Genomic DNA, 26,633 nt, shown 5'->3' on the forward strand with positions numbered 1-26,633 from the left:
AACAGCACTGTAGGCATCTTTGTTTCACTCTCCCTCTCTCTGTCTCTGCTAGAAAAAAGGAGGGATAAAATGGCCAAGGGATTGGTGGAACTGTGCAAGCTCCAAGTCCCAGTGATAACCCTAAACCAGCTACTCCGTTTTCGGGGGGGGGGGGGAGGATGCAAAATAAATGTATTGGTAGGACATCTGTGGTGAAAGTACTTTGTAAGAGATTTTCTTATAGTAACAATTAAAAATATAGTAATTTTTAAAGATAACCATGCTTAAAATTAAGTTTGCCTGTCCCGGTTCAGGACTTTCTGTGACTAGAACTATATTTAACTCTTGGTAGAGTCTCAAAATGTTAGGCTCTTTGACCTGATAACTTTGTTTTAGACTGAAGAACCTTAGCAATAACACTCCAAAGAAAGAAAAGTTAACCTGTTTGTACGCTAGCAGATCTTTGTCCTGAAGCTTGTTAAGAAATACATAAATTTTCACCAGGATGCTGGCCAGGCTTCCCTGGATTGAAGACCCCACAAATGTGTCCTGGAGCTCTGCTTCCCCAGAGACACACCTTACTAGGGAAAGAGAGAGGCAGACTGGGAGTATGGACCGACCAGTCAACGCCCATGTTCAGCGGGGAAGTAATTACAGAAGCCAGACCTTCTACCTTCTGCAACCCTCAATGACCCTGGGTCCATGCTCCCAGAGGGATAGAGAATGGGAAAGCTATCAGGGGAGGGGGTGGGTTATGGAGATTGGGTGGTGGGAATTGTGTGGAGTTGTACCCCTCTTACCTTATGTTTTTGTTCATTAATCCTTTCTTAAATAAAAAATTTTTAAAAATTAAAAAATTAAAAAAATAAAAATTAAAAAAAAAGAAATACATAAATTTTATACTATATATAGATGAGCATATACATTTATTTATAGGTCTTGGCTTCTTGTCCGGGCTAGCTTCGCAGGCGAGAGAGACGACCAGGGACTCATGGCTGAGTGGTACGCAGTTCAGTCTTTATTCATGTGGAATGCAGCGCAATCTAAGCTATCTCTAATCACCATCTTGTCCGTATATATCCTGAGGTGGAAGAGTCAGGTCCGAAGAGGATGTACGTAGGATAGGGGGGTGGGGAGAAGGAAAAAGTGTGCAAAACAGTGAGGATTAAACCAATGCCCTGGAGGCAGGGCGGTGCTTAGTTAACAGTGGTTATGAAAATAGAATACAGTGTTAAGCAGGGGGATTAAACCAATGAAACAGAAGGGGTCTTAGAAGCAGAATTTAGAAGCATACCAGAGATAAAGTGAAGATACTTACATTAGGCTTTTCCCCACACACAGTGAGCAGTTTTATTTGCAACATATGCCTGTCACTCTGATTTGAAGGTCATGTACATGTTTTTCTTTTTTTCAGCAAAATATTATAAAGGATTTAGTGAATTAAGTCCTTCTTTGGTAAGAGAAAATCTAGTGGCCAGAAACTGAAGAGTAAAATTAAACAGTGAAAAATGTTTAACTGATTTTTAAAAGCTTGTTTTCTAATCATTAGTAGTAGTTCATGTTAGTCTAGTATTTTTTTTACCTGTCTTCTATAAAAGACTGGCTTAAAAGGCTTCATGGAAAACAGCCATTTGTTTAGTCAGTAGAATTTTACTTATTTTGTTTGTTATCACCAGGGCTTCACCATTCCTGGATGACTTTTTCAGAGAGAAGGAGAGACAAAGACAAAGAGGCAAAGAAGAGAGTCAGATTAAATAGGAATTTTGAGTTGTTTTGAACTGATTTTCTTATTCCTCCAAGTGAATGTAGTGAAATGTTAGTGTAATCTTTGTCCTTAAATAATTTGCATCAAGAAATCTGTTCTTTCATAGTGTTCTCTTGTTAATGACTAAATGTTTTCTCTTGCTTCCTATTAGTTGCTTTTCAAGTTGGAATTTCTTTTTATGAAAGCACTAGTCAGTTCTGACATGTGGTGGTGCAGGGTATTGAACCTGGGGTTTCTGGGGTGTCCACACACAAGTCCTGTGTGCTACAGCTCACTATCTGCCTTGCCTTCAAGTTGGAACTTATGTAATAGTTCAGGTAATGAGGTCTTTATTGCAGGTACAATTTTCTTTCTAGGAAATGGAAACACAAAACTTGGATTTGCTGTCTCTTGTAGTCTGGGTTTAGCTCTATCCTTTGCAAACTGTATTTTGACTTTTGTGTGCAAAAAAAAATGTTCAGTTTTGTGATGATTGACTTGTACCATAATGACACTATGATACAGTTCTGAAAATGTGCAAAACTCCACAAGCGATTTGCTAGACAATATTTTTTTATATTTATTTACTTATAAGAGAGACCAGTGTATTGCTCCAGCATTTTGGTGCTGAGACTAGAACCCAGGGCTTCCTGCACACTGATCCTATGCTGTGTCTACCTAGCCACCTCTGCAGCTGCCTAAATAATATTTTATACAAAGACTTTTTTTAATGTGCAAATAGTGTGTAGGCTATATTTTGATCTTACTCTTTAATTTTTGAACAAGAAATAATTACAGTTTCTCCTATGTTTGAAAGATTTTTTTTTTCTTCCTGGATTATCATCTCTGGGATTCAGTGACTGCACTGTAATCCGCTGCTCCTGGAGGCCTTTTTTTTTTTTCTCCCATTGTTGTTGCTGTTGCTACAGTTGGATAGAACAGAGAGAAATTGAGGCGAGGGAAGAAACGGGAGGAGAGGCTAGACACCTGCAGACCTGCTTCGCCACTTGTGAAGTGACCCCCCCCACCTGCCCACCCTCCCACCACCCTGCAGGTGGGGAGCCAGGGGTTCGAACTGGGATCCTTGTGCCAGTCCTTGTGCTTCATACTATGTGTGCTTAACCCGATGGCGCTACTGCTGGGCACCCGGTGAAAGGTATATATATTTTTTTTATTGTTTTGTTTTTACCTGTGCACCACCACTCAGCTATATGGTGCTGGGATGAAAACTGGGACCTGTTGCATTGCAAATCCTGTGTGCTACCTTTACCCCTATTCCCCAGCCCCTCTTGAAAGATTTTGCATAATGCTTATGTCTGGATTAAGAAAGATTCAGAATTGGTTCCATACAGTCTTACTTTTGCTTTAGAAGCAAATGAGGCACTTGCTTTGTGGGGAGTGAGAAAGAAGAAAAGAGTGATTGGAAGATGTTACTGTGTCTTTATATCATACATTCACATTCATCAGAAAGTTTTAGTTGAACTCTTAGGTGTCAGGCCTTGTTCCAAGTACTGGAGGATTCAGCTGTGAACAGAAGAAGGGACAAGGTGATAAACAAATTTAACAAAATATCAGGCAGTGGTTCTTAAATCGAGGGGACAGGAGAGAGCTAGATACTTGAGTTATTCAGGAGACTTTTATAGTGAAAGAGAGGCAGGCAGACGACTGCAGTGTCTGAGGAATGACTGAGTGGTGGAGAACAGCAATTGCATAATAAGTAAGGTTTCACTTTTAGTCCTCAGCACTGCCAACTGCTAAATTAGTGGCTCTCTGGTGAGAGTCTTTTTTTGCACACAAAATAAAGTGATTTTTCTTTTCGATTAAGGGATACTAAAAGTATTGCAGAGACAATTTTCTAAGACTGCCCTCACTTCTGCACTACAAATTCATTGCATTGTCAGAACCACTCTTCAAGTTCAAGAGCTGAAGGAATGACTAACAACTCACTAAAAGTTATTATACTCCCAATTACCCCCAATTATGGCTCCTTATAAGGGGACTAGAATACATACAGATTAAAGTCAGCTGAGGAGAAACTATTAAACAGAGTTCAGGAATACACTCTTTTTTTTTCTTTTCTTTCTTTTTTTTTCTTTCTTTTAATGGATAGGTCAGAGAGAAATTGAGAGGGAAGGGGAAGATAGACACCTACAGACCGATCTCCCTGCAGGTGGGGAGCAGGGGGCTCGAACTGGGATCCTTACACTTTGCACTCAGTGCACTTAACCAGTGCACCCCTGCCCAGCCCCCTCAGGTGTCCACTCTGTGTTCTGCAGTTCCCTCCAGCACTGGTAGCTGTTCTTTAGTCACATCACTAGACAGTCCAATGGTCAAAGTCCTGAGGCAGAGATACTAGCTAGACATTCTGCTAGACATTCTGCCAAGAGAAAAGACCAAGCTCCTCTTAGGTTCATCATAATTCTTTATTAAACAGGCTTTTTTTCTTCCATAAAGTTAGCAATGACTTTATTGAACAGTAGATAAATCAAAAAATAATAATAATGCACAAAGGGGCCAGACAGTGGAGCACCTTGTAGAGCACACACAAATGCAAGATTCAAGGCACCCCCCCACCCATTCCCACCTTCAAGGGGGAAGCTTTATGGGTCTCTCTCTTCCTCTGTGTCTATATCCAAAAATAAATAATACCACCAGGATTGGTGGTAGATTTGTTGTGCAAGCACCATTCCCCAGAAGATACCCTGGTGGTGACTTTAAAAAATACTTGACGAAAACATAGGTAAGTTTATCAGAATCAGAGTGGGTAGGGTGTGAGGGTTTTTCCCTATGAATTAAGTTGGCATTAAGTCTTTCCTCACCTTCATTTCACTCTTTCTTTCCTTTTTTTCACATGGCAAGGCAGCATACTATCCAAGTGAGCTATTTTGCCAGCCCGTATTTTTTTTTCTTTACTCTGTGAGCTCTTTTTTTCAAATATGTAAAAATATTTTTACCAAGTAAAGTAGTATTTACTATACTTTTTAGCATTAAAAAAACTTGAGATAGAGAACACCAAGGCATCCCTTTGCTGTATGTGATCCCAGGAATCAAACCTAGGAAAGCATTTATGCATGCTCTACCACTGAACTATATCACCCAAGCTCCTTTTAACATTTTTTTGTAGTCAGAATTGTCCAAGTTTTTGTTAGATTTTTGCATGTGCATAATAATCACTTGGGAAGCAAATAAAATGGTTACATTGATAGCCAACATGCTGCTATCTTAAGGAAAAGTGAATAGGTAGAATTCAGATCCCCTAGTTTTATGCTAACACAATTGAGATTCAAATTTCAGATTTTTTCCCCACAAATTATTTGTTGTAGTGTAATTTGTATACTATGAAAGTTGCCCTTTTAAAATGTGTTTGAGTGTATTTGTAGATTTTTGCAGTCATCACCACTCTTCTGGTGATGATGTACCCGTTACCAATCCATATACCCATGATCACTCCCTCCCTCTCCTCCTCATTCCTTGGCAACCACTAATCTACTTACTGTTCCTGTGGATTTGCCTGTGGAATCATGCAGTCAATAATTTTATGTTTCTTTCACTTAGCATAATCTCAGGATCAGCTGCCTTCACTTTCATCTCTTTTTATAACCAAATGAAATCCCAGTATATGAATATAGCACTGCAGTTTTTTTTTATTTATTGTGTTTATTTGTCTATTAGATAGAGACAGCCAGAAATTGAGAGGAAGGGGGATAGAAATAGGGACAGAGACAGACCTGCAGCCCTGCTTCACCACTTGTGAAGCTTTCCTCTTGAAGGTAGGGATCAGCGGCTTAAACCCAGGTTGTTTTGCATTGTAACATGTGCACTTAACCAGGTGTGCCACCACCGGGCACCCTGATTTTTATAAATTATTGGCATCTGGGATTTGTCAGTGTTTAATAGATTTTTTTTTTCAGGTTTAAGAAGTAATACCTTTGTGGCTAAGGAAATAGCTCAAATGGTAGAGCATGCCCAAGGCTTCTGGTTCTGTCCATGGTACTACATGTACCAGAACGGTGCTCTGGCTTATCTGTCTCTGTCTAGGGTAAACTCTACCTCTGAGCACCAGTGGTGGCACAGCCAGTAGAACACACACACTACCATGAGCAAGAACCAAGCCGCTGGTCCGTACCTTGAGGGGAGAAGCCTCACAAGGGGTAAAACAGGCTGCAGATGTCTCTCTTCTTTCTGCCTATCTCTTCCACCCCTCTTAATTTTTCTTTGTCTCTATCATAAAGAGAGAAAGGAATCCTGTCTTATTTCAAAATAAAAGACAATACTTTCTAAAATTCAAGCATTTCACAAAAAGCAGTTGGCTTTCCCACTGTAACACTCATCTCCCCTACTGCCCTTCTACCTCAAAGATAGTTTTTTTTTTTCAAAAATGGGTTTTTTTTTTTAATTTATTTATAAAATGGAAACACTGACAAGACCATAGGATAAGAGGGGTACAACTCCACACCGTTGCCATCACCAGAACTCTGTATCCCATCCCCTCCCCTGATAGCTTTCCTATTCTTTTCTTTTTTTTCCCTTCCCCTCCAGGGTTATTGCTAAGGTGTGGTGCCTGCATTACGAATCCACTGCTCCTGGGGGCTGTGTTTTCCCTTTTGTTGCCCTTGTTGTTTATTGTTGTCATTGCAGTCGTTATGTTGGATAGGACAGAGAGGAAAGAAGACAGGAGAGAAAGATAGACACCTATAGACCTGCCTCACTGCTTGTGAAGCGACCCCCCTGCAGGTGGGGAGCCGGGGCTCTAACCAGGATCCTTACGCCGGTCCGTGGGCTTTGCCCCATGTGTGTTTAACCCACTGTGCTACCGGCTCCCAGCTTTCCTATTCTTTATCCCTCGGGGAGTATGGACCCAGGGTCATTATGGGGGTGCAGAAAGTGCAAGGTCTGGCTTCTGTAATTGCTTCCCCACTGAACATGGGTGTTGGCAGGTTGTCCATACTCCCAGCCTGTCTCAATTACAGCTCTTAAGACCTGCTCTCTGTGAGCAAAAAACATGTTTTGGGGGGAGGGAGGGAAGATTTTTTGATATGTTGTAAGCTGTATGTCTTGGGGATTGGGCAGTGGTGCACTGGCTTAAGTGCACATAGTAATATATCTTGGCCTATGCATATACACATATTTTGTATTCTTTCTTGTTTGAGGTAGGGCATCTGCTTCCAAAAGTTTGGCATTATTTGGTATACAGCATTTGACTGTCGATGAAAGGATTTTTTTTTTTTTTGTCTTTTTAAATTTTGGAGACGGAGGGAGGGAAAGGAGAAATAACACATATCACTCCACCATTTGTGAAACTGCTGTGCATGTTAATCACATGTAATACAGGGTCTTGAACCCAGTCGCAGTTAGGTGTGTACTCCACCAGGTGAGCTATCTCCCAAGCCATTTATTTACTTGTTTTAAATATTTTATTAATTCATTAGTGAGAAAGATAGGAGGGAAGGAGAGAGAGGAAGAACCAGATTGAATTCAGGCCCTCATGCTTTAGAGTCCAATGCCTTATCCACTGCACCATCTCCCGGACCACCAAGCTATGCCTTTTAACACACACACACACACACACACACACACACACACACACACACACACACACACACACACACACACACAGCATCACTCTGGAACATGCAGTGATGGAAATAAAGGTCTGGATTTCATACTTAGAAGTCCTGTAGGACTTTTTTTAACTCTTCTATTTAAACTTACCTGCCTCAGAGATTCATTACTTTGGTTTTCTTTAGATGGATGTGCTTACAAAGCTATAAACTATCTTCTGTAAGATTATTAGAAAGAGAATTTGTTTACTGACTGATAAAACCAATCGTTATGGGGGAATTGAGCAGTAGTGCAGGGGGTTAAGCATGTAAGGACCCTGCATAAGGATCCCGTTTCGAGTCCCCAGCTCCCCACCTGCAGGGGGCCACTTCAAAAGCATGTCTCCCCCCTCTATCTTGCCCTCCTCTCCACTTCTCTCTGTCCTATCCAACAATGACAGCAATAACAATAATAATAACTACAACAACGATAAAAACAACAAGGGCGGTTGTATTGTTAACTGGGGAATGTTACGCATGTACAAACTATTGTATTTACTGTTGAATGTAAAACATTAATTCCCCAATAAAGAAATAAATTTTTTAAAAAGGGGGGGCAACAAAAAACGGGAAGAAAAAAAACCAATCATGATGGTTTTTTGCTCCTATGACTGGCAGTGGGCAACAACACAAAAATGGAAAGAGACTGTCACCAGTTCTAAAGTAGGTAGACTTGGATATATTTACGTATCCTGCACTCCTAAAACATGGGCAGAAGGGAAAATGAAGCATTCTGTTCTTTCTTTTATGTGTGAATATCAATCCCAAAGCTTCATTTTCTCAATTCTCTTCCTCAGGTGGTTTTGCTTTTACAGCAGCAAAGAAAGAATGTGTTGATTTTTAAATGGGTGAGACAGGAAGCAAGGTTGATTGGATAGGTATATTGTAATGTTTACCGCAATAACTGCTTCTGCCTAGACATGTCTCTGCTAAGTGGAATTTCTCATCATCATAGTTCTTTGTTTTATAGGTTTAAACTTGGTCTTATCCTTGTCTTGGAAAGAATCAAACTGTCAGTCACATTAAATAATATTCATGAGACCTATATATAGAATTAAAAGGTGTACAGAAGAGAGTTAATATTAGCAGTCTCCTGAGGGGTGTGTGTGTGATTCTGGGTCCTTCTGCATGTGTGATTCTACTGTCCCTGGACTGATTTTTCTCATTCGTTTTATTCCAGGGAGGGGAGTTAACCACAGTATCACTCTACCAACCATGGAGCTTCCCCCCTCAGCACCGTGATGCTCCCATATGGTGAAGGGGTTGCACATGATAAGACATAATCTCTGGGGTTGTTGGGTGGTAGTGCACTGGGGCTAAGTCCACATAGTACAAAGCACAAGGACCGGTGCATGGATCCTGGGTCAAGCCCCCAGCTCCCCACCTGCAGGGGGGGTCACTTTGTAAGTGGTAAAGCAGGTCTGCAGGTGTCTATCTTTCTCTTCCCCTCTCTGTCTTCCCCCTCCTCTCTTAATTTCTGTCTGTCCTATCCGACAACAAAAATGAAAAATGGCCTCCAGGAGCAGTGGATTTGTGGTATAGGCACCGAGCCCCAGCGATAACCCTAGAAGCAAAAAAAAAAAAACAGACATAATCTCTATAGGGTAAGCTACCTCCCATTTCCAGCTAGGAATGGTTCACTGAGCCTAAATTGCTCATGTAAATAATGATTCATATTGGGCATGTGTTTTCCTGCTGATAGTCTGGAATTTGGGCATATGCATGGCAAAGAGAGAAAAAGAGACACCTGCCCTGGTCCCCACTTGCAGGGGGAAAGTTTCATGAGTGGTAAAACAGTGCTGCAGGTGTCTCTTTTTCTCTCTCCCTCTTTCTTAGCCTCTCCCCTCTTAATTTTTGTTGTCCTATCAAATAAAAGAAAGAAAAACAGTGACTACCAGGAATGGTGGATTCCTCATACAAAATAAAATTTAAAATATAAATAGTAAAATATAAATAGTAACAAAATATTTTTTAAAATAAAGCCTCATCTGAAGGTTTTCTTTGTTTGATGTCTGGAAACATAGACTTGGGACAGAATCCCACCATTTCCAGCTAGGAATGGGTCACTGAGCCTAAATTGCTCATGTAAATAATGATTCATATTGGGCATGTGTTTTCCTGCTGATAGTCTAGAATTTGGGCATATGCGTGGCAAAGCCTACCTACACATGACCAGCTCCCAATTACAAATCCTGAGTACTGAGTTTCTAATGAGCTTGTAGACAGAGTTTTTGCATGTTTTCACAATTAATTGCTAGAGGCACATTATAGTGTGCAAGGACCCATGTTTGAGCCCCCAGTCCCCACCTACAGAGAGAAAGCTTTGCGAGTGGTGAAGCAGGGCTGCAGGTGTCTCTCTGTCTCCCTCTTTCTCTCTCTCTCTTCCCCTCTTAATTTCTGGCTATTTCTATCCAATAAATAATGATACTAAAAAAATTTAAAACAAAGCTGAGTAGTGCTCTGGTTTAAAAAAAAATCATTTATGCTGAGTTTTCTGGGTCTTCTTTGTGCATCACACTGCCAAATTTGGGGTCCCCTGATAAATGCTTTTACATTGAAAATTCTGCATGTCAAATAAACTTTAGACTAACTTCTGCCATACAGTCTGGCACAACTCTTTTAGGAAAGCAAGCCAAAGTGATTTAATACTGTATGCATTATAAATCACATGTTTAAAGACATCACAGGTCTGTACAATGCAGATAAAAATATGGGGGTGGAGGGTGACTCACTGGCCTGACAAAGCTCATTCTTCACTATGTAGATAAAGGCTCAGAAAGTATTGTTAAAGCATACATATACACACAACACACTGTATCATATACCTAGTCCAACCACAGCCATAAATCCTTTGAAGAATAATTGAATTGGGTAATACTTACCTGTGGGTACTTTTTATTTCTATATTTAAAGTAGGGCAGTAAGTTATATGGTTGTAAATGAAACATTTTCTATATAAAGTTAGTACCACAAGCTGAGTTTTAAGATGTATTTGTTTTATGAGAAAGAGAAAACCAGAGCATCACTGTGGCATATACAGGGCCAGAGATAGAATTTGGGACCTCATACTTGCAAGTCCTGTGCTCCATCACTGCACCACCTCTTAGAAAGGTTTTTTTTTTTGGGGGGGGGGAGGCAGGATTCGGGCAGTAGTGGGTTAAACGCAGCGGGTTAAACGCAGGTGGTGCAAAGCGTAAGGATACCAGTTTGAGCCCCTGGTCCCCCACCTGTAGGGGGGTGGCTTCACAAGTGGTGAAGCAGATCTGCAGGTGTCTGTCTTTCTCTCCCCCTCTCTGGCTTCCCCATCTCTCGATTTCTCTCTGTTCTGTCCCACAACAATGACAGCAATAACAATAATAACGACAATAAACAACAATGGCAATAAAGGGAAAAATAGCCTCCAGAAGCAGTGGGTTTTCAGTACAGGCACTGAGCCCCAGCAGTAACCCTGGCGGCAAAAAAAAGAGAGAGAGAGAATATAATTATCTCTTAAGTTATATGTTTCATTAATTAGTAGTGGAATTGACTAGGTTGCATAGCAGTACTGTTTAACTTTTTGAGGAACTCTCAGACTTTTCCACAGCAACGACACCATTTTACATTCCTGCCAACAGTATGTGTTATTTTTCTGCAGTCTCACAAACAATGGTCTTAACCATTCCAGTCGGTATAAAATGGTATCTTTTCGTGCCTTATAAAATTAACAAAACTAAGACTACATTTCACTTGTAGCCCCACTACTCCCAGCTTTCCTTTAAAGTCTAATAAATACCTTTAAATTTGTAAGAGAATCTAATTATTGGCTTTCTTTTTTCTAACAGGCTAAGGAAATTTTAACTAAGGAATCAAATGTGCAAGAAGTTCGTTGTCCTGTTACTGTCTGTGGAGATGTACATGGTCAATTCCATGATCTTATGGAACTCTTTCGAATTGGTGGGAAATCACCAGATACAAACTATCTATTCATGGGAGATTATGTAGACAGAGGTTATTACTCAGTGGAGACTGTGACTCTTCTTGTGGCATTAAAGGTATGATTAATGAAATTGTTTTTCTTTTTTTGAAGATTTAAACCAACAAAAGGCAAAAAATAACAGCATTGCAAAACATGTCTTATTTTATGATCCATTCAATTTAGTGTGGCCCCTTAAAATAAAAGTTGTTGGGGGGTCGAGCGGTAGCACAGCGGGTTAAGCGCAGGTGGCGCAAAGGGCAAGGACCAGCGTAAGGATCCCGGTTTGAGCCCCTGGTTCCCCACCTGCAGGGGAGTCGCTTCACAAGTGGTAAAGCAGGTCTGCAGGTGTCTTATCTTTCTCTCCCCCTCTCTGTCTTCCCCTCCTCTCTCCATTTCTCTCTATCCTATCCAACAACAAAGACAGACAACAATAATAACTACAACAATAAGGGCAATGAAAAGGGAATAAAAAATAAATATTTAAATAAATAAATAAAGTTGTTTTGCATATTTTAAAAAAATGAAATAATACAGTAAGCCTCTTTTTGCTATTCTACAGCCAACATCTTGGAATCATGTTCTACTTAGTCTCTTATTTCTCATATTTAGCCAGTTCCTATGTCTCTTAACTCTTGCCTTAAAATGTTTGATTCCTGTATCTATCTGTTTTTAGTATGACCACACACTCTATGTATTTATAATTTCAGTTATAATGGTAGTAGCAAAAGAACTTCTCAATTTCTAGGATCTAAATCATCCTGGCATATACTCACAGAGTAAACTAGTAATGCTTATCTTGCACTCAGCTGGTTCTATGTTGCCTTTAGAATCAGGCTGAGACTCTGTGGCTGGATCTCTGTAGTCAAACCTGAATTTGCCTACTAGTCATTGGTACTATACTCTTTTCCCTTGAATTAAAGTATTTCAATACTCAGCCCATCTTCAGTTCTTTTCTTACCTAATCTCCTCACAGGGTTATTCTGTGATATTTTACCATTTCTACCAAAACTCTGTTCAGATCTTATTCTTTCCCTGAAACCTTTAACTCCCATGTAATGCATTGTCCTGCTCCTTATTTGTGTAGTGATTTATGACCTTTTATTATTTTTTTCACATAGTTCCTTAGTAAAGTTGGTCCCTAAAGAGCAAGAGTCATGTGGACTTGTCCCCTAGCTTTAAACACTAAGTTTAAAGTTGGACATGAAGTGAATAGTTAGTAAATCTATATGACACAGGCACTTGCAATTTTTGCTTAATTTGCTTTATATAGTCTGGTGCTTTTTCATACTTCTTATTAAATATTTTTCTAGCTAAAGTAGTATTGTAAGGTATGTCTCTGGTTTTTGTTTTTTGAAAATTTTTGGTAAATAAAAAAGACTTGTAATACATTTGAAATCTTGCCCAGATTTTGCCAGGGCTATTTTGTTGGCAAAATCAGTCTTCCTGTAGAAAACAAAAGTTGAAAAGAGAGGAAGAAATTTGTCTATAGAATAGTTTGATCCAATTTTCTATCTTTTAGTATCCATTCAGCAGTAAAAAATCAGTGTTCTGGATAGAGGAAACTAAATTTGAGTCAAAGAGTCAGATATCTAAGTTACTATGGTAATCCTGAAATCAGTTAAGGATTCTGTGAGGGTGCTATAGACAGCAGTGAGGAAGGGTGACTATTAAACATAACTTGAAGTTTAATAAGATCTAGCTCCCAATGAGATTTTTTTTTTTAATTGTGGAAAATAGCATTTCATTTACTAGCAAGAAAAAGATCTCAAAAAAAAAAAAAAAAATGGACCGCAGGCGGGGTTGGTGGCTCAAGGATCCAGTTTGGAGCCCCTGGTCCCCACCTGCAGGGGGAATGCTTTGCAAGTGGTAAAGCAGTGCTGCAGGTGTCTCCCTTCCCTCTCTCTCCCCTTTCCTTCTTGATTTCTGACTGTCTCTACTCAATAAGTAAATGAATATAATTTTTTTAGTTAAAAAAAAAGAAATGGGTCAGGGGTTAATGTGCTTAACACAAAATTGATTTTAAAAAAATGTTTTATGGGGGCTGGGTGGTAGTGCAGTGGGTTAAGCGCACGTAGCTCGAAGCACAAGGACTGGCGTAAAAATTCCTGTTCGAGCCCCTGGCTTCCCACCTGCAGGGGGGTGGCTTCATAAGCAGTGAAGCAGGTCTGCAGGTGTCTTTCTTACTCTCCCCCTCTGTCTTCCCGTCCTCTCTCCATTTCTCTCTATCCTATCCAACAATGACACAATGACAGCAATAACAATAATAAACAATAAGGGCAACAAAAGGAAAAAAAAATAGCGTCCAGGAGAGTGGAATAGTAGTGTAGGCACCAAGACCCAGCAATAACCCTGGGGGGAAAAAATAGCTTTTATAACACGGGTTTCTCTTTCTCTTTTATCCAGGTGCGTTATCCAGAACGAATTACAATATTGAGAGGAAACCATGAAAGTCGACAAATCACCCAAGTATATGGCTTTTATGATGAATGTCTACGAAAGTATGGAAATGCCAACGTTTGGAAGTATTTTACAGATCTATTTGATTATCTTCCACTTACAGCTTTAGTAGATGGACAGGTGTGTTTGTATATGCTTGGGGAAGAAGGGTGGGAGAAAAATATAAAAAGGTTTTATGCTATTAATTTTAAGAGTTTCACATGTATGTTTCTTCATCATTTGGTCTTTTCTGCCTCTTTTATTCTTAAGATTTCAGGACAGGGAATTGTATGCATTTTATACACACTGAGACGTAAATTTCCTTGTGTATATATATATATATATATCTTATGGCTAGAAGACATGGCAGGGAAGGGTGATAGCGCAGTGGGTTAAGCACACTTGGCCACAAAGCGCATGAACTGGATGGAGTAAGGATCCCAGTTTGAGCCTCCGACTCCCCACCTGCAGGGAGGTTGCTTCACAAGTGGTGAAGCAGGTCTGCAGGTGTGTCTGTCTCTTCCCCCCTCTGTCTTCCCCTCCTCTCTCAATTTCTGTCTGTCCTATCCAACAACAATGACAGCAATAATAATAACAACATGAATGAACAAAAAAAGGGGGAAAAATAGCCTCCAGGAATAGTGGATTCCAAGTGCAGGCACTGAGCCCCAGCGATAACCCTGGAGGCAAATAAATAAAATAAACGTGGCAATTTGTTTTTTCTTTTGCCTCCAGGGTCATCGCTGGGGCTGGGTGCCTGCACTAGGAATCTACTGTTCCTGGAGGCCTCTGTTTCCATTTTGTTGCCCTTGTTGTTGTTATTGGATAGGATAGGGCAGAGAGAAACTGAGAGAGATGGGGAAGGCAGAAAGGGGGAGAGAAAGATAGACACCTGCAGACCTGCTTCACTGCTTGTGAAGAGACCTCCCCTGCAAGTGGGGAGCCGGGAGCTCGAACCAGAATCCTTGTGATGGTCCTTGTGCTTTGCACCATGTGCGCTTAACCCAGTGCACTAATGCCCAGCCACCTGCCAATGTGTTTTAATTATTGATAAATATTTATGTAAATGCTTAAGATCCTACTATACCATAATAGTAAAGCATACCTGTTTTTAATTACATATATAGTATTTTCTGATTACCACAAATAACTTTTATTCTTACTTTCATAGGAATTACAAGCATAAAACTATGTATTATACTTTCATCCCTCTTTCCTTTCCCTTTTTATCACTTCCCCTACTATATCTTCTATTTTTGTCCCTGTCAATTAGTCCATCTGTTAAATGTTAAATGACTGTTTAATCCTGAAAGTAAAGCTAAAATTCAGACTGGAAATTAAGTAGAAATAACGAAAATCTACTTGCTTGGAAACTTTTTTTTTGCCCATTGGTCATCACTGGGGCTTCATTGTTCAAAAACTTTTTCGGATAGAAAGACGGAGAAAGAGCCCCTGACTCCCCACCTGCAGGGGGGTTGTCTCACAAGCGGTGAAGTAGATTTGCAGGTGTCTCTCTTCTTTTTTTTTTTAATTAAAAAAACATATATATTATCTTCTATTTATTTATTGAGTCTGAAATCGAGAGGGAGGGGTAGGTAGAGAGAGACAGAGACAGAGTTACCTGCAGCCCTGCTTCACTGCTTGTGAAGCTTTTCCCTTGCGGCTGGGGGCTGGGGGCTTCAAACTGGGTTCTTGCACATTGTAATGTGCACTCAACCAGGTATGCCACCACCCAGGCCCCCCCCCCCGGCCCATCTTTCTCTGTCCTTCTGTCTCCCCTTCCCCTCTCAGTGCTATCAAATAAAATAGAGGAAGGGGGAAAAAGGGTGGGGAGTGGTGGCTGGAAGCAATGGATTCATAGTGCCACACTGAGCCCCAGCAATAACCCTGGTGGCAGTAAAATAAAATGAAAGGCAAGTATCCAGGTAATTTTTGAATAACCATAGAAGTATGGTATAGACTAAAACTTTCAGATGTAAATAAGGGATGACAGCAAAGGAATTAATCTTAAATATTATTTTATAATTAGGCAATAATATTATAAACATTTCACAGAGAATAAACTTAAATGATTGCATAGAGTTGAAAGCAGTAGCCAAGATTGTGACTTCTCTTTCTCTCTATCTCGCTTTCTCTCTCTCACTAATAAGTAAATGAAAAAAAACATTTAATTTTTTTATTAATCATAAAGGAATGGAGGGAGAGAGATAACCAGATAATCACTCTGGTACATGAAGTTAAGGGACAGGGAAAGGGTCAAACTCAAAATTTCATGGCTCAAAGTCCAACATTTTATCCACTGTATCACATCCCACACTAATAAATAAATCTTTTTAATTTCTTTTTAATAGAAGATAGAAGTAGAAACAAATACCAAGAAATTGTCATCTTGGTCAAACCAGACATAAGTGTAGGAAAATAAAATCAGGCCAGTTTCATCTGGAAAAACTTCCATATCTAATTCATTATTGGTTGCTAAGGAGCAAATTAGGCATCCTGAAGATAACTATGGGTACAACACACATCTTACCAGGCGTGGTGCCTTGAGCTCAGTCTCCAGCACCAGAGGGAGCACTATGGACAGCATCAGAGGTAATTCTATGGATGGTGTAGTTTTCCCTACCTCTTGTTTTCCACCACCCCTGTTCCTCAAGTATACATAGAAAAACCCAAAGAGGGAGTTGGGCAGTAGCGCAGTGGGATAAGTGCAGGTGGCACACAGCACAAGGACCGGCATAAGGATCCCGGTTCGAGCCCCTGCCTCCCCATCTGCCGGGGAATTGCTTCACAAGCAGTGAAGCAGGTCTGCAGGTGTCTGTCTTTCTCTCCCCGTCTGTCTTCCCCTCCTCTCTCCATTTCTCTCTGTCCTATCAAACAAAGACAACATCAATAATTAGAACAATAAAAAAACAGCAAGGACAACAAAAGGGAATAAATGAATAAATAAATATATAAATATTTAAAAAAAAAAACCCAAAGAATCCAGCAGGAAGATTTTAGAAACTATCAAGCAGTGGTCCAGGAGGTGGCGCAGTGGCTAAGGCACTAGACTCTCAAGCATGAGGTCCTGAGTTCAATCCCTGGCAGCACATATACCAGAGTGATGTCTGGTTCTTTCTCTCTCTCCCGTCTTTCTCATAAATAAATAAAATCTTTAAAAAAAAAAAGAAAGAAAGAAAGAAACTATCAAGCAATACAGTAAGGTGTCAGACTACAAAATTAACATACAAAAGCCAGTGGCATTCCTTTATGCAAACACTAAGAAGAAGCAATCCAGAAATCAGTTCCTTTCACTATATAACAAAAACAATAAATATCTAGGCATAAACCTAATCAAAGAAGTGAAAGACTTGTATATTGAAAATTATGAGTCACTATTCAAGGAAATAGAAAAAGACACAAAGTATCTTTAAGTGGAAAGATATTCCATGTTCATGGGCTGGAAGAATTAACATCATCAAAATGGATATACTACCCTGTTCCTCTACTTCTCTCTAGAGATATAAAATAAAAAGTTGGGCCAGGGAGCCACTCAGCAGTATCAAGTATGTGTAAGTCGTTGAATTCATCCCCTAGTGCTACAAAAATAAGCAAAATAATACAATAAACTAATATAAAATAAAGAAATTTAAAATGAGGGACCAGGAGATAGATTTCCTGCTTTAGCCTTAGCGTGCATGAGCCCCTGGGTTTAAGCCTCAGAACTACAAAGGACAGTTCCCCACATACTGCACTGAATAATTCCATGGATGGTGGAGCAGTTCTGAGTTGTATCTTATATGTCTCTCACTAAGTATCACTTGAAAATAGACCCTGAAGACCACTAAGCACATTTGAATGCATGATGCCCTGAGTTCATTCTTTAGTTTTGCATTTTAAAAGAATTTTTTTTAAATAAAACTAGATTATTATACTCTTCAACAAAACATAAAAAACTTCATTAAATTTAAAGAATCCCTCTCTGATTTAGAATTTGTAAAGGATCATCCTGGAGAGAGGTGTTTTTTAAAAAAACCATTTTATATGTTTTACAAGTCCCAGGCTGTGCACTGAACAATAAGATATGAGAAAATATGGTCCAGGTAGTGGCACACCTGGTTAAGCACTCACATTAAAATGCTCAGGGACTCAGATTCAAGCCCCTGGTTCCCTCCTGCAGGGGGGAAGCTTCAGAAGTGGTGAAGCAGGGGTACAGGTGTCTCTCTCCCTCTCTTGTCTTCCCCTCCCCTCTCAATTCCTCTCTGTCTATAATAAATAAAAATATTTTTTAAATACTTGAAAAAGGGAGTTGGGTGGTAGCGCAGCGGGTTAAGTGCACATGGCGCAAAGCACAAGGACCCGAGTAAGGATCCCGGTTCGATTTCACAAGCAGTGAAGCAAATCTGCAGGTGTCTATCTTTCTCTCCCCTTCTCTGTCTGCCCCTCCTTACTCCATTTCTCTCTGTCCTATCCAACAACAACGACATCAATAACAACAACTACAACAATAAAACAAGGGCAACAAAAGGAAAGAAATAAAAATAATAAAAAAATTTAAAAATAAAAATACATGAAAAAATACAAATACTATGATGAAAAAAGTAAAAATTACATAATTAAAAATGGAGAATTTTTTTTTTAATGGAGAAAATACTGGAACCAGTAACAATGTTGGCTGTTTACTGTAAAAGAAAAACATTTCAGACATTGGCAGTAATGACAGAAAATGTAATAATGGGTCAAAGTATGGAGATTCCATTCACTAGAGAAGAGAAAAAATACTATTTAAACTGGCTAAAGTTACAGACAGGAAAGGTACAAGAAATAGAAATGTTAAACTGAGTCTCTGATGGTATTTTTGTTTTCATTTCCATTGTACTTTTTGTAAATACAATAAATATCACTGAACTTTATTTCAAAACAAAAATTGGCATTTGTTCCCCTATTAACTTTTAGAAATTAATAAAACAAACATGTTTTTAAATTTCATACATAGATATTCTGCCTCCATGGTGGCCTTTCTCCATCCATAGACACACTGGATCACATAAGAGCCCTGGATCGTTTACAAGAAGTTCCACATGAGGTAAACATAGCTTTCCAAAGAATGAACAGAAAGGTCATTGTAGTAAAGCTCTATCAGCTAATTATGACTGCTACTAATTTGCATAATGTGTTTAATTTTCTTGACCAGGGTCCAATGTGTGATCTTCTATGGTCAGATCCAGATGATCGTGGAGGGTGGGGTATCTCTCCACGTGGTGCTGGCTATACATTTGGACAAGACATTTCTGAAACATTTAACCATGCCAATGGTCTCACACTGGTTTCCCGAGCTCATCAGCTTGTAATGGAGGTATGTCCTTTTCTGATAGAGTGATTTTTTTCCCCAGATATACTTATTTCTATAAGGTTTTATAACTTATACTGTCAAAACCATCCTTCCCTGTTACCTAAATAAAGGGTTTAAAAACTCAACTGGTTTTAGCGAGTAAGGAAATCACTAGTTAGCTGAAGCAAAAATTGTGTCCCCAATTGCCTGTACCCTGCACTCAGATTCCTAAAATGCAAATATTACGGTATCTACCTTCTCATCTGTCTCTTCCTGCCCTCTTTCCCTCTCTTTACATTCTGTACCTTTACCCCTCCGCAAATTTCCACGTGCATTTCATATAAATAAGAATGTTCTCTTTACAGAACCACTGCATTGTTATCACAGTCAGGAAATTTGCATTGATAGAATACTGTTTAAATAACATTCTTCAAATGTTTATTGCAGTACTGTGTTCATTACAGCAAAATCTTAATTATGTATGTACATGTATAGCCTAATCTGGGATCATGCTTTAGTCTTCTTTGACATGGAAATAATTCCTCAGATTTTCCTTGCTCTACATAATCTTGACACTTAATAATGAAATTTTTGTAATTTTTATTGGTAATAAACAATAGTTTACAAAACTATATAATTACACTTTTGAAGAGTTCAGGCAATTTTATGTTGTAGCACTTTCCTTCATTCATGGTTTGACTGATGTTTCCTCATTTTTAGAATAAGCTTTTTCAGCAAGCATACCACTGAATGATGTTGTGCTCTCCCTAGTCTATCATATTATGGGTTGTAAAATTTATCACAATGTTAGTGGTACTAGTGTTAGTTTGGATTACATAGTTAAGGTGATGTCTGCTAAATAATGCTTCAGGCCAGTAAGGAGTAACTTCAAGATGTTAGAGAAAACTTCATTAGCCCAATAGAGGTGAGAGCAAAGTTAAGTAAAGAACGTACTTTTTTTTTTTTTTTTTTTTTTTGCCTCTAGGGTTATCACTGGGGCTCAGTGTCAGCATTACGAATCCACTGTTCCTGGAGGCTATTTTTCCCATTTTGTTGCCCTTGTTGTGGTTATTGTTATTGTTGTTATAGCTGTTGTTGTTGGATAGGATAGAGAGAAATTGAGAGGGGAAGACAGAGAGGAGGAAAGACAGACACCTGCAGACCTTGCAAAGCAACCCTCCTGCAGGTGGGGAGCTGGGAGTGGAACCAGGATCCTTGCGCCATGTGTGCTTAACCCACTGCGCCACCGCCTAGCCAAGAACATAAATTTTTATGACAAAGATGAAAAGTCCCAAGTTTAATCCCCAGCACTACCATAAGCCAGAGCTATGTAGTGCTCTGTTATTTAAAAAAAAAAAAAAAAAACTGAAGACAAATTGTATAGTAATCCGAATGTAGGTATTCAAAATGTATATAAAAAGTATGATTAGAGGGAGTCTGGCAGTAGCACAGCAGGTTAAGCACATGTGGCGCAAAGCTAAGGATCCCAGTTCTAGCCCCCGGCTCCCCACCTGCAGGGGAGTCGCTTCACAGTGAAGCAGGTCTGCGGGTATCTATTTTTCTCTCCCCGTCTCTGTCTTCCCCTCCTCTCTCCATTTCTCTCTGTCCTATCCAACAATGACGACAACATCAATAACAACAATAATGATTACTACAACAATAATAATAAACAGCAAGGGCAACAAAAAGGAAAAATAAATATTTAAAAAATAAATTATTACTATTGGAAAATTCTCCCAGACTCAAAGAAGAAATAATTAAATTTATATTTTAAATGAAAAAAAAGCAGAAATTGACATAGCTTATAAAAAAATTTTGAGGGGGCTGGGCAGTGGTGCACCTGGTTGAGCGCACATGTTATAATGTGCAAAGACCCAGGTTCGAGCCCCCATTCCCCACCTGCAGGGGGAAAGCTTTGCAAGTGGTGAAGCAGTGTTCCAGATGCCCACCCCCCTCTTCCTCCCTCCCTCCTCCCATCTCCCCCTTCCCTCTTGATTTTTGGCTGTCTCTATTCAATAAATATAATTTAAAATTTTTTGAGAAACTTGCCATTGTTGTGGAGAAATTACAACTATGTATCTTTATCAAGATTGGAGGGGGCAGGGGTAGATAACATAGTAGTTATGCAGAAACTTTCATGCCTGAGGTTTCTAAGCCTCAGGTTCAATCCTCTGTACCACCATAAGCCAGAGCTGATCAGTGCTGTGGTTTAAAAAAAAAAAAAAAAAATTCCTGCCTCCAGGTTTATTGCTGGGGCTTGGTGCCAGCACTGTGAATCCACTGCTCCTAGCGGCCATTTTTTCCATTTTATTGGATAGGACAGAGAGAACTTGAGAGGAGGAGGAGATAGTGGAGACTTCACTGCTAGTGAAGTTGACCCCCTGCAGGTGAGGAATCAGGGGCTCAAGACAAGATCCTTGCACTTTATACTATGTGTGTATAACCCAGTGCACCACCACCTGGCTCCTTTTTGTCAAGATTTCAGGTATAGAATAAGTGAAATTACTGTGATGTAATGGCCCTGTTCCCAGCAGTTGAGGATTTAATGCAGGTGCACAGTATAAGAGGTGCTGTGGAATTGGGACAGATTCCTTGTATGTGTGAGGCCCTAGGTTCAACTCCCATACTACATGAAATGGTTGAGTGATGCTTTGTGTTTGTCATTTTTTTTCCTTTACTGGGGGATTAATGTTTTACAGTCGCCAGTAAATACAGTAGTTTGTACATGCATAACATTTCTCAGTTTTCCGCATAACAATACAGCCCCCACCAGGTCCTCTGTCATCCTTTTAAGTGCAGGGGTCCAGGTTCGAGCCTCCCGGCTCCCCACCTGCAGGGGAGTCACCATGAGCTGGTCTACAGGTGTCTGTCTTTCTCTCTCCATCTTTGTCTTCCCCTCCTTTCTCAATGTCTCTGTCCTATCAAAAAAATTGAAAAAATGGTTGCAAGAGCAGTGGATTCGTAGTTTAGGCACCGAGCCCCAGCGATAATCCTGGAGGAGGAAAAAAAAGAAACTTATCTGTGATGGGCTGGCAAAATAGCTTACTTAGATACTGTTCTGATTTGCCATGTCTATAACCCAGTTTTATCCTTATCCACATGGCATTAAAGGAAGCTTCAGTGCAATGGCATAGCTCTCTCTTTCTCTGCCTCTGTCTAAAAAAAAGTGTAAAAACTAAACTTCTGTGTTGATACCATCTTAAGAATGAAATATTCAAGTAATTTTTTAATGCTGCAGGGATACAATTGGTGTCACGATCGGAACGTAGTGACCATTTTCAGTGCACCTAATTACTGTTACCGTTGTGGGAACCAGGCTGCTATCATGGAATTAGATGACACTTTAAAATATTCCTTGTAAGTAACTGTAAATGCATGTTTTAGTTGTGTCTTGGAAAGAAAAAATTACGTGTAAAAAAGAGGATATCTGCTTATGGATGGTGAAATGAGGAACATGGTAAACCCTTTCCCATCCCACCCCCCAAAACAGTTATTTAACTAGAGGACTTTTTGTTATAACATTCTTTATTGGAGGAATTAATGATTTACAGTCAACAATAAAATACAGTAGTTTGTACATGAGTAACATTTCCCAGTTTTCCACATAACAGTTCAACCATCACTAGGTCCTCTAGAGAACTTCTAAAAGTTTTTTTTTTTTTTTCCCCAGAATGTTTTTGGAAATTGCCCTAAGTATATACAGAAATTTGATAAATTCTTATTATGGAAAAATCTCCTACATTTCAGTAGAAACAGCAATCTGAAGTTTGGGCCACAATGTGCTGCCTCCCCTACTCCCAGGTCTCTATTACAGAAACTGTCCTGGGTACTGAACTCTTGGTGGGTGTGGCCAGAAGGTAGGGTTACTCCTCAGCTCACACTCTAGAATTACATCTTTACCATCAGGGGAACAGATGCTAGCATATCTTATCTACCCCAGCCCTCTGGTTGCTTGCAAGTTGACTGAAATTCCTTCCGTCTACTTCTGAGGCTGGAAGCTCGACTCCAGGCCTGCATAGAAAGGTGTTGTTTTTGCTTGGTGAACTGTTCATAGAATAGGGTATTACTAAGCAGTAGGTAGAGGTGACTAAAACGTATAAAATTCTAGTTATAAACTAAGTCCCAGGAATAGAATGTGCAATGTGGTGACTATAGTTAATGGCACTATACTGTGGAGGCTGGCAAGATGGCTCACCTGAGAAGGCACCTGCTTTGCCCTGTGTATGACCCAGGTTTGAGTCTCTAGCACACTACAGGCGAGTACTGTGGAACTGAAGTAAGCTTTTGTGCTGTGGTGTCCCTTTCCCATTTCAGAATATTTACATATATCAAAATTGTGATGTTGTACACCTGAAGCTATAAAGTTAGATGTGAATTTTTACCTCAGAAAACAGGTTCACAGAAACCAGTGAAACTACCATGGTCCCTTTTAAAAAATGGGGGCCAGTGAAGCTCACGTTACCTTGCTCAAACACCAGGTTTCAAGCCTCCAGTTCTCACCCACAGGAGCAAACTTCACACGTATTATAAGTCACTGTACCCATCACCAATGTTCTATGCCCCTCCCACCTTCTCTGAACACCGCCATGGTTCACAAGTGTAAGAAACAGTCTGGTCACCTTTCTTTTGCAAGTTCATTTGCTTTTGTTACTTAAATTCCACAAGTGAGTGATAATCATCCTATTGTTTTTCTGCATATAGGTACAGAAATCTTCATAAAAATACTAGTAAAACTTAATCTAACAATATAATATATCTATATTTCTGAGAGAGGAAATCCTATTTATGTAATTAACCCTATATTAATAAAGGACAAAAATACATGATCATCTCACAACTTTTAGAAAAAGCATTTGTCAAAATCCAACACCAGGACCCAAGAGATAGCTTAGCAGGTAGAGCACATGTCTTGGCATGAATATGGCATAGGTTTGAGCCCTGGCTCCACATGGGAGTTACTGTAGTGTTGTGACCCCTCTCCCCACCCCCATCAGTCTCAAATGAAAAAGCTGGGGACGGGGAGAATGGTGAAACCATGCGTGCACCAAGCACTCCACTACCCGCTCCACAGATTTATGAAAACAGACAATCCAACACCTAAAAGTTAGAAATATACACAACAAATTCGTCAGAAAGTAACATCATCTGACAAAATGCATCTACAAAGTCCCATGTCTAACATTCTTAATATTGGGCTGAGATTATAGCATAGTGGTTATACAAAAAAAATTTTCACACCTGAGGAACACTAAAGATCTCACATTCAGTCCCCCAAATCAGCATGAGCCAGCATTGAACAATGATCTGTTTAAGAGAGATGTGGTGGTGGGAATTGTGTGGAGTTGTACCCCTCCTAGCCTACGGTTTTGTTAATGTCTCCTTTTTTAAAATAAATATAAAAGAAAAACTAAACAAAAAACCAACATTCTCAAAAATGAAAGGCTGAATGCTTTCATCCTAAGATCTGGGATGAACGTTAGCTGTCACCACTTACGCTCATCCAGTAATGTTACTGCACAGTCTTGTATGCCAAGCACTAAACTAGGTATCTTGTTTTAAACTTTCACTATAATATGAACTAGTTTGATGGATGGCCTTAAACTTGCCCAGGGTTATTCAGTCATAAGGTGGAACACTGGGACTATGTCTTGTTCTATATTGATTTTTTTGCTTGCAAAGTCAAATCTTTTAACTGTCCACTTACCTTTTTCCCCGTTTCCCCGTTTCCTCTTTATAGCCTGCAGTTTGACCCAGCACCTCGTCGTGGAGAACCTCATGTTACCCGACGTACCCCAGATTACTTCCTGTAAATTTCTTTTGGGAAAACCTACCTTTGTATGTGGAAGTATACTGGACACACACACACACACGCAAAAATTAACTGTGTTTCTATAACAACTTGAGATCGGTCTTGGCATTAAGTCACATTCTGGACCAAAATGTGCCATACTAATGAATATTTAGCACAATTTGAGACTGAAATTAGTACAACGCTATGTTCTAGACGGGTCAGTCTCAACAGTATGCCTGCTGTATTTGTAGTAACTGTTTCCCTCTGGACTACTCAAGCCAAAAAAAAAGAAAAAGAAAGGAAGGAAGGAAGGAAGGAAAGGTAACTAACTTCATCTCCTTTTGCACTTACTTGGAAATTCTAGTTATAGTGTTAAACTGGCATGGATGAATAGAGTTGGGGTTTTATTTTTTAAGAAAAATTCACAAGCTAACTTCCAGTTAATCTATTACCCTTTATTTTATTGAAATGTCTAATTGAAGGAAAGATACTTCTTGGGAGTGTGTTGTCATAACGTGTAGAGATTTCCTTTCATTTTTAACTAAATTACTGTTTTATGTTGACCTGCCTATTTCTGTACATTTGTCATGACAGTGCTTGCATCCTGTTTGGTGTACCAAGCAAATAAACTTTTCATTTTAAAGAAAATCATTGATTTACTGTGCCATAGGTTTTAAATGAAAACTTACTGATCTTTCACAGTTTTGTTGAGGTAATGTCAATGTGATATTCTTCACAGTGATACTACTTCAGAAGAAAAATTCAAATAGTAGCAGATAAGTTTTAACCCAGGGCTGGGCGGTAGCACACCTCACTTAGCAGAGATCACAGCACTGATTCTTCCTTAAATACAGTGAGGACCTGGCTCAAACACATGGCAAAGTAGCTATTTATCCAAGTGAGCTATTTTGCAGGACCTTTTGTGTGTATCTTTATAGAGATGTAGGGATTCAGTGGTCTGGGAAGGTGGCACAGTGGATAAAGCACAGAATTCTCAAGCATGAGGTTCTGAGTTCAATCTCTAGCAGCACATGTACCAGAATGATATCTGTTTCTCTCTCTCTCTCTCTCTCTGGCTCTCTCTTGCCTATCTTCGTCATGAATAAATAAATAACAATATTTTAAAAAAAGAGATACAGGGATTTGTTCTCACATACACAGTATCATCATCATGGGACGGGGGGAGGAGGGACTAAAACCAAAAAGACAATTCCTTAGTCACACATATTTTAGTTTTTACCAGAGCACCACTCAGTTCTGGTTTATTGTGGCCCCACTGATTAAATCTGGGACCTCTGGAGCCTCAAGCATTAAAGTCTTGCAAAGCCATTGTGCTATCTCCCCTACCTAATCATATGTTTCTGATTTTTACAACTTCTTACAAGAGGACATAACAAAAGAATAGAACTAACCAAGATTCTAAAGATTTAAGGCATGAGCAAGGTGAATAGCATAATGGCCATGCAAAGAGACTCATGCCTGAGGCTCTATAGTCCCAGGTTTAATCTCCAGAGCAGTGCTCTGGTAAAAATAAATAATGAATTAAAAAAAAGATTTAAGGCATATGAAGTTTCTATTCCAAAATTCCTACCCAAATTCCTAACAAGAATAGTGCTTCTATAACCAAGGAGACAAGCATCTCTATTTTTAGCTCTTTAGTTGCACACACAACTGATGTTTTATTTGTGTTAAAAATGTTTGGGTGTGGGGGGAGGATAGTATGATGGTCATACAAAATCTTTCATGCCTGAAGCAGAGGTCCCAAGTTCAGTCTGCTGCATGACCATAAACCAGAGCTGAACAATATTCCGAAAAAG

At 39.5% G+C, this 26,633-nt stretch overlaps 1 protein-coding gene across 2 annotated transcripts in view; it reads left to right on the forward strand.

Annotated features, from left to right (window-relative positions):
- Positions 1 to 25,115, forward strand: part of PPP2CB (protein phosphatase 2 catalytic subunit beta) — a 29,789-nt gene extending 4,674 nt beyond the window's left edge. The window contains exons 2-7 of one of the 2 annotated variants that reach the window (XM_007532141.3): positions 11,145 to 11,354; positions 13,682 to 13,855; positions 18,690 to 18,779; positions 18,888 to 19,049; positions 22,264 to 22,382; positions 24,763 to 25,115. In XM_007532141.3, the coding sequence (XP_007532203.1) occupies positions 11,145 to 11,354; positions 13,682 to 13,855; positions 18,690 to 18,779; positions 18,888 to 19,049; positions 22,264 to 22,382; positions 24,763 to 24,835 (828 nt within the window). In that variant the 3' untranslated portion in view covers positions 24,836 to 25,115. The remainder of the gene's footprint in view (positions 1 to 11,144; positions 11,355 to 13,681; positions 13,856 to 18,689; positions 18,780 to 18,887; positions 19,050 to 22,263; positions 22,383 to 24,762) is intronic. The other variant, XM_060182919.1, reaches the window with a different exon arrangement.
- The last annotated feature ends 1,518 nt before the right edge of the window (positions 25,116 to 26,633 follow it).

The sequence above is a fragment of the Erinaceus europaeus genome, chromosome 2 (genome assembly GCF_950295315.1).
Source record: "Erinaceus europaeus chromosome 2, mEriEur2.1, whole genome shotgun sequence".
NCBI classification, from domain to species: Eukaryota; Metazoa; Chordata; class Mammalia; order Eulipotyphla; family Erinaceidae; genus Erinaceus; species Erinaceus europaeus.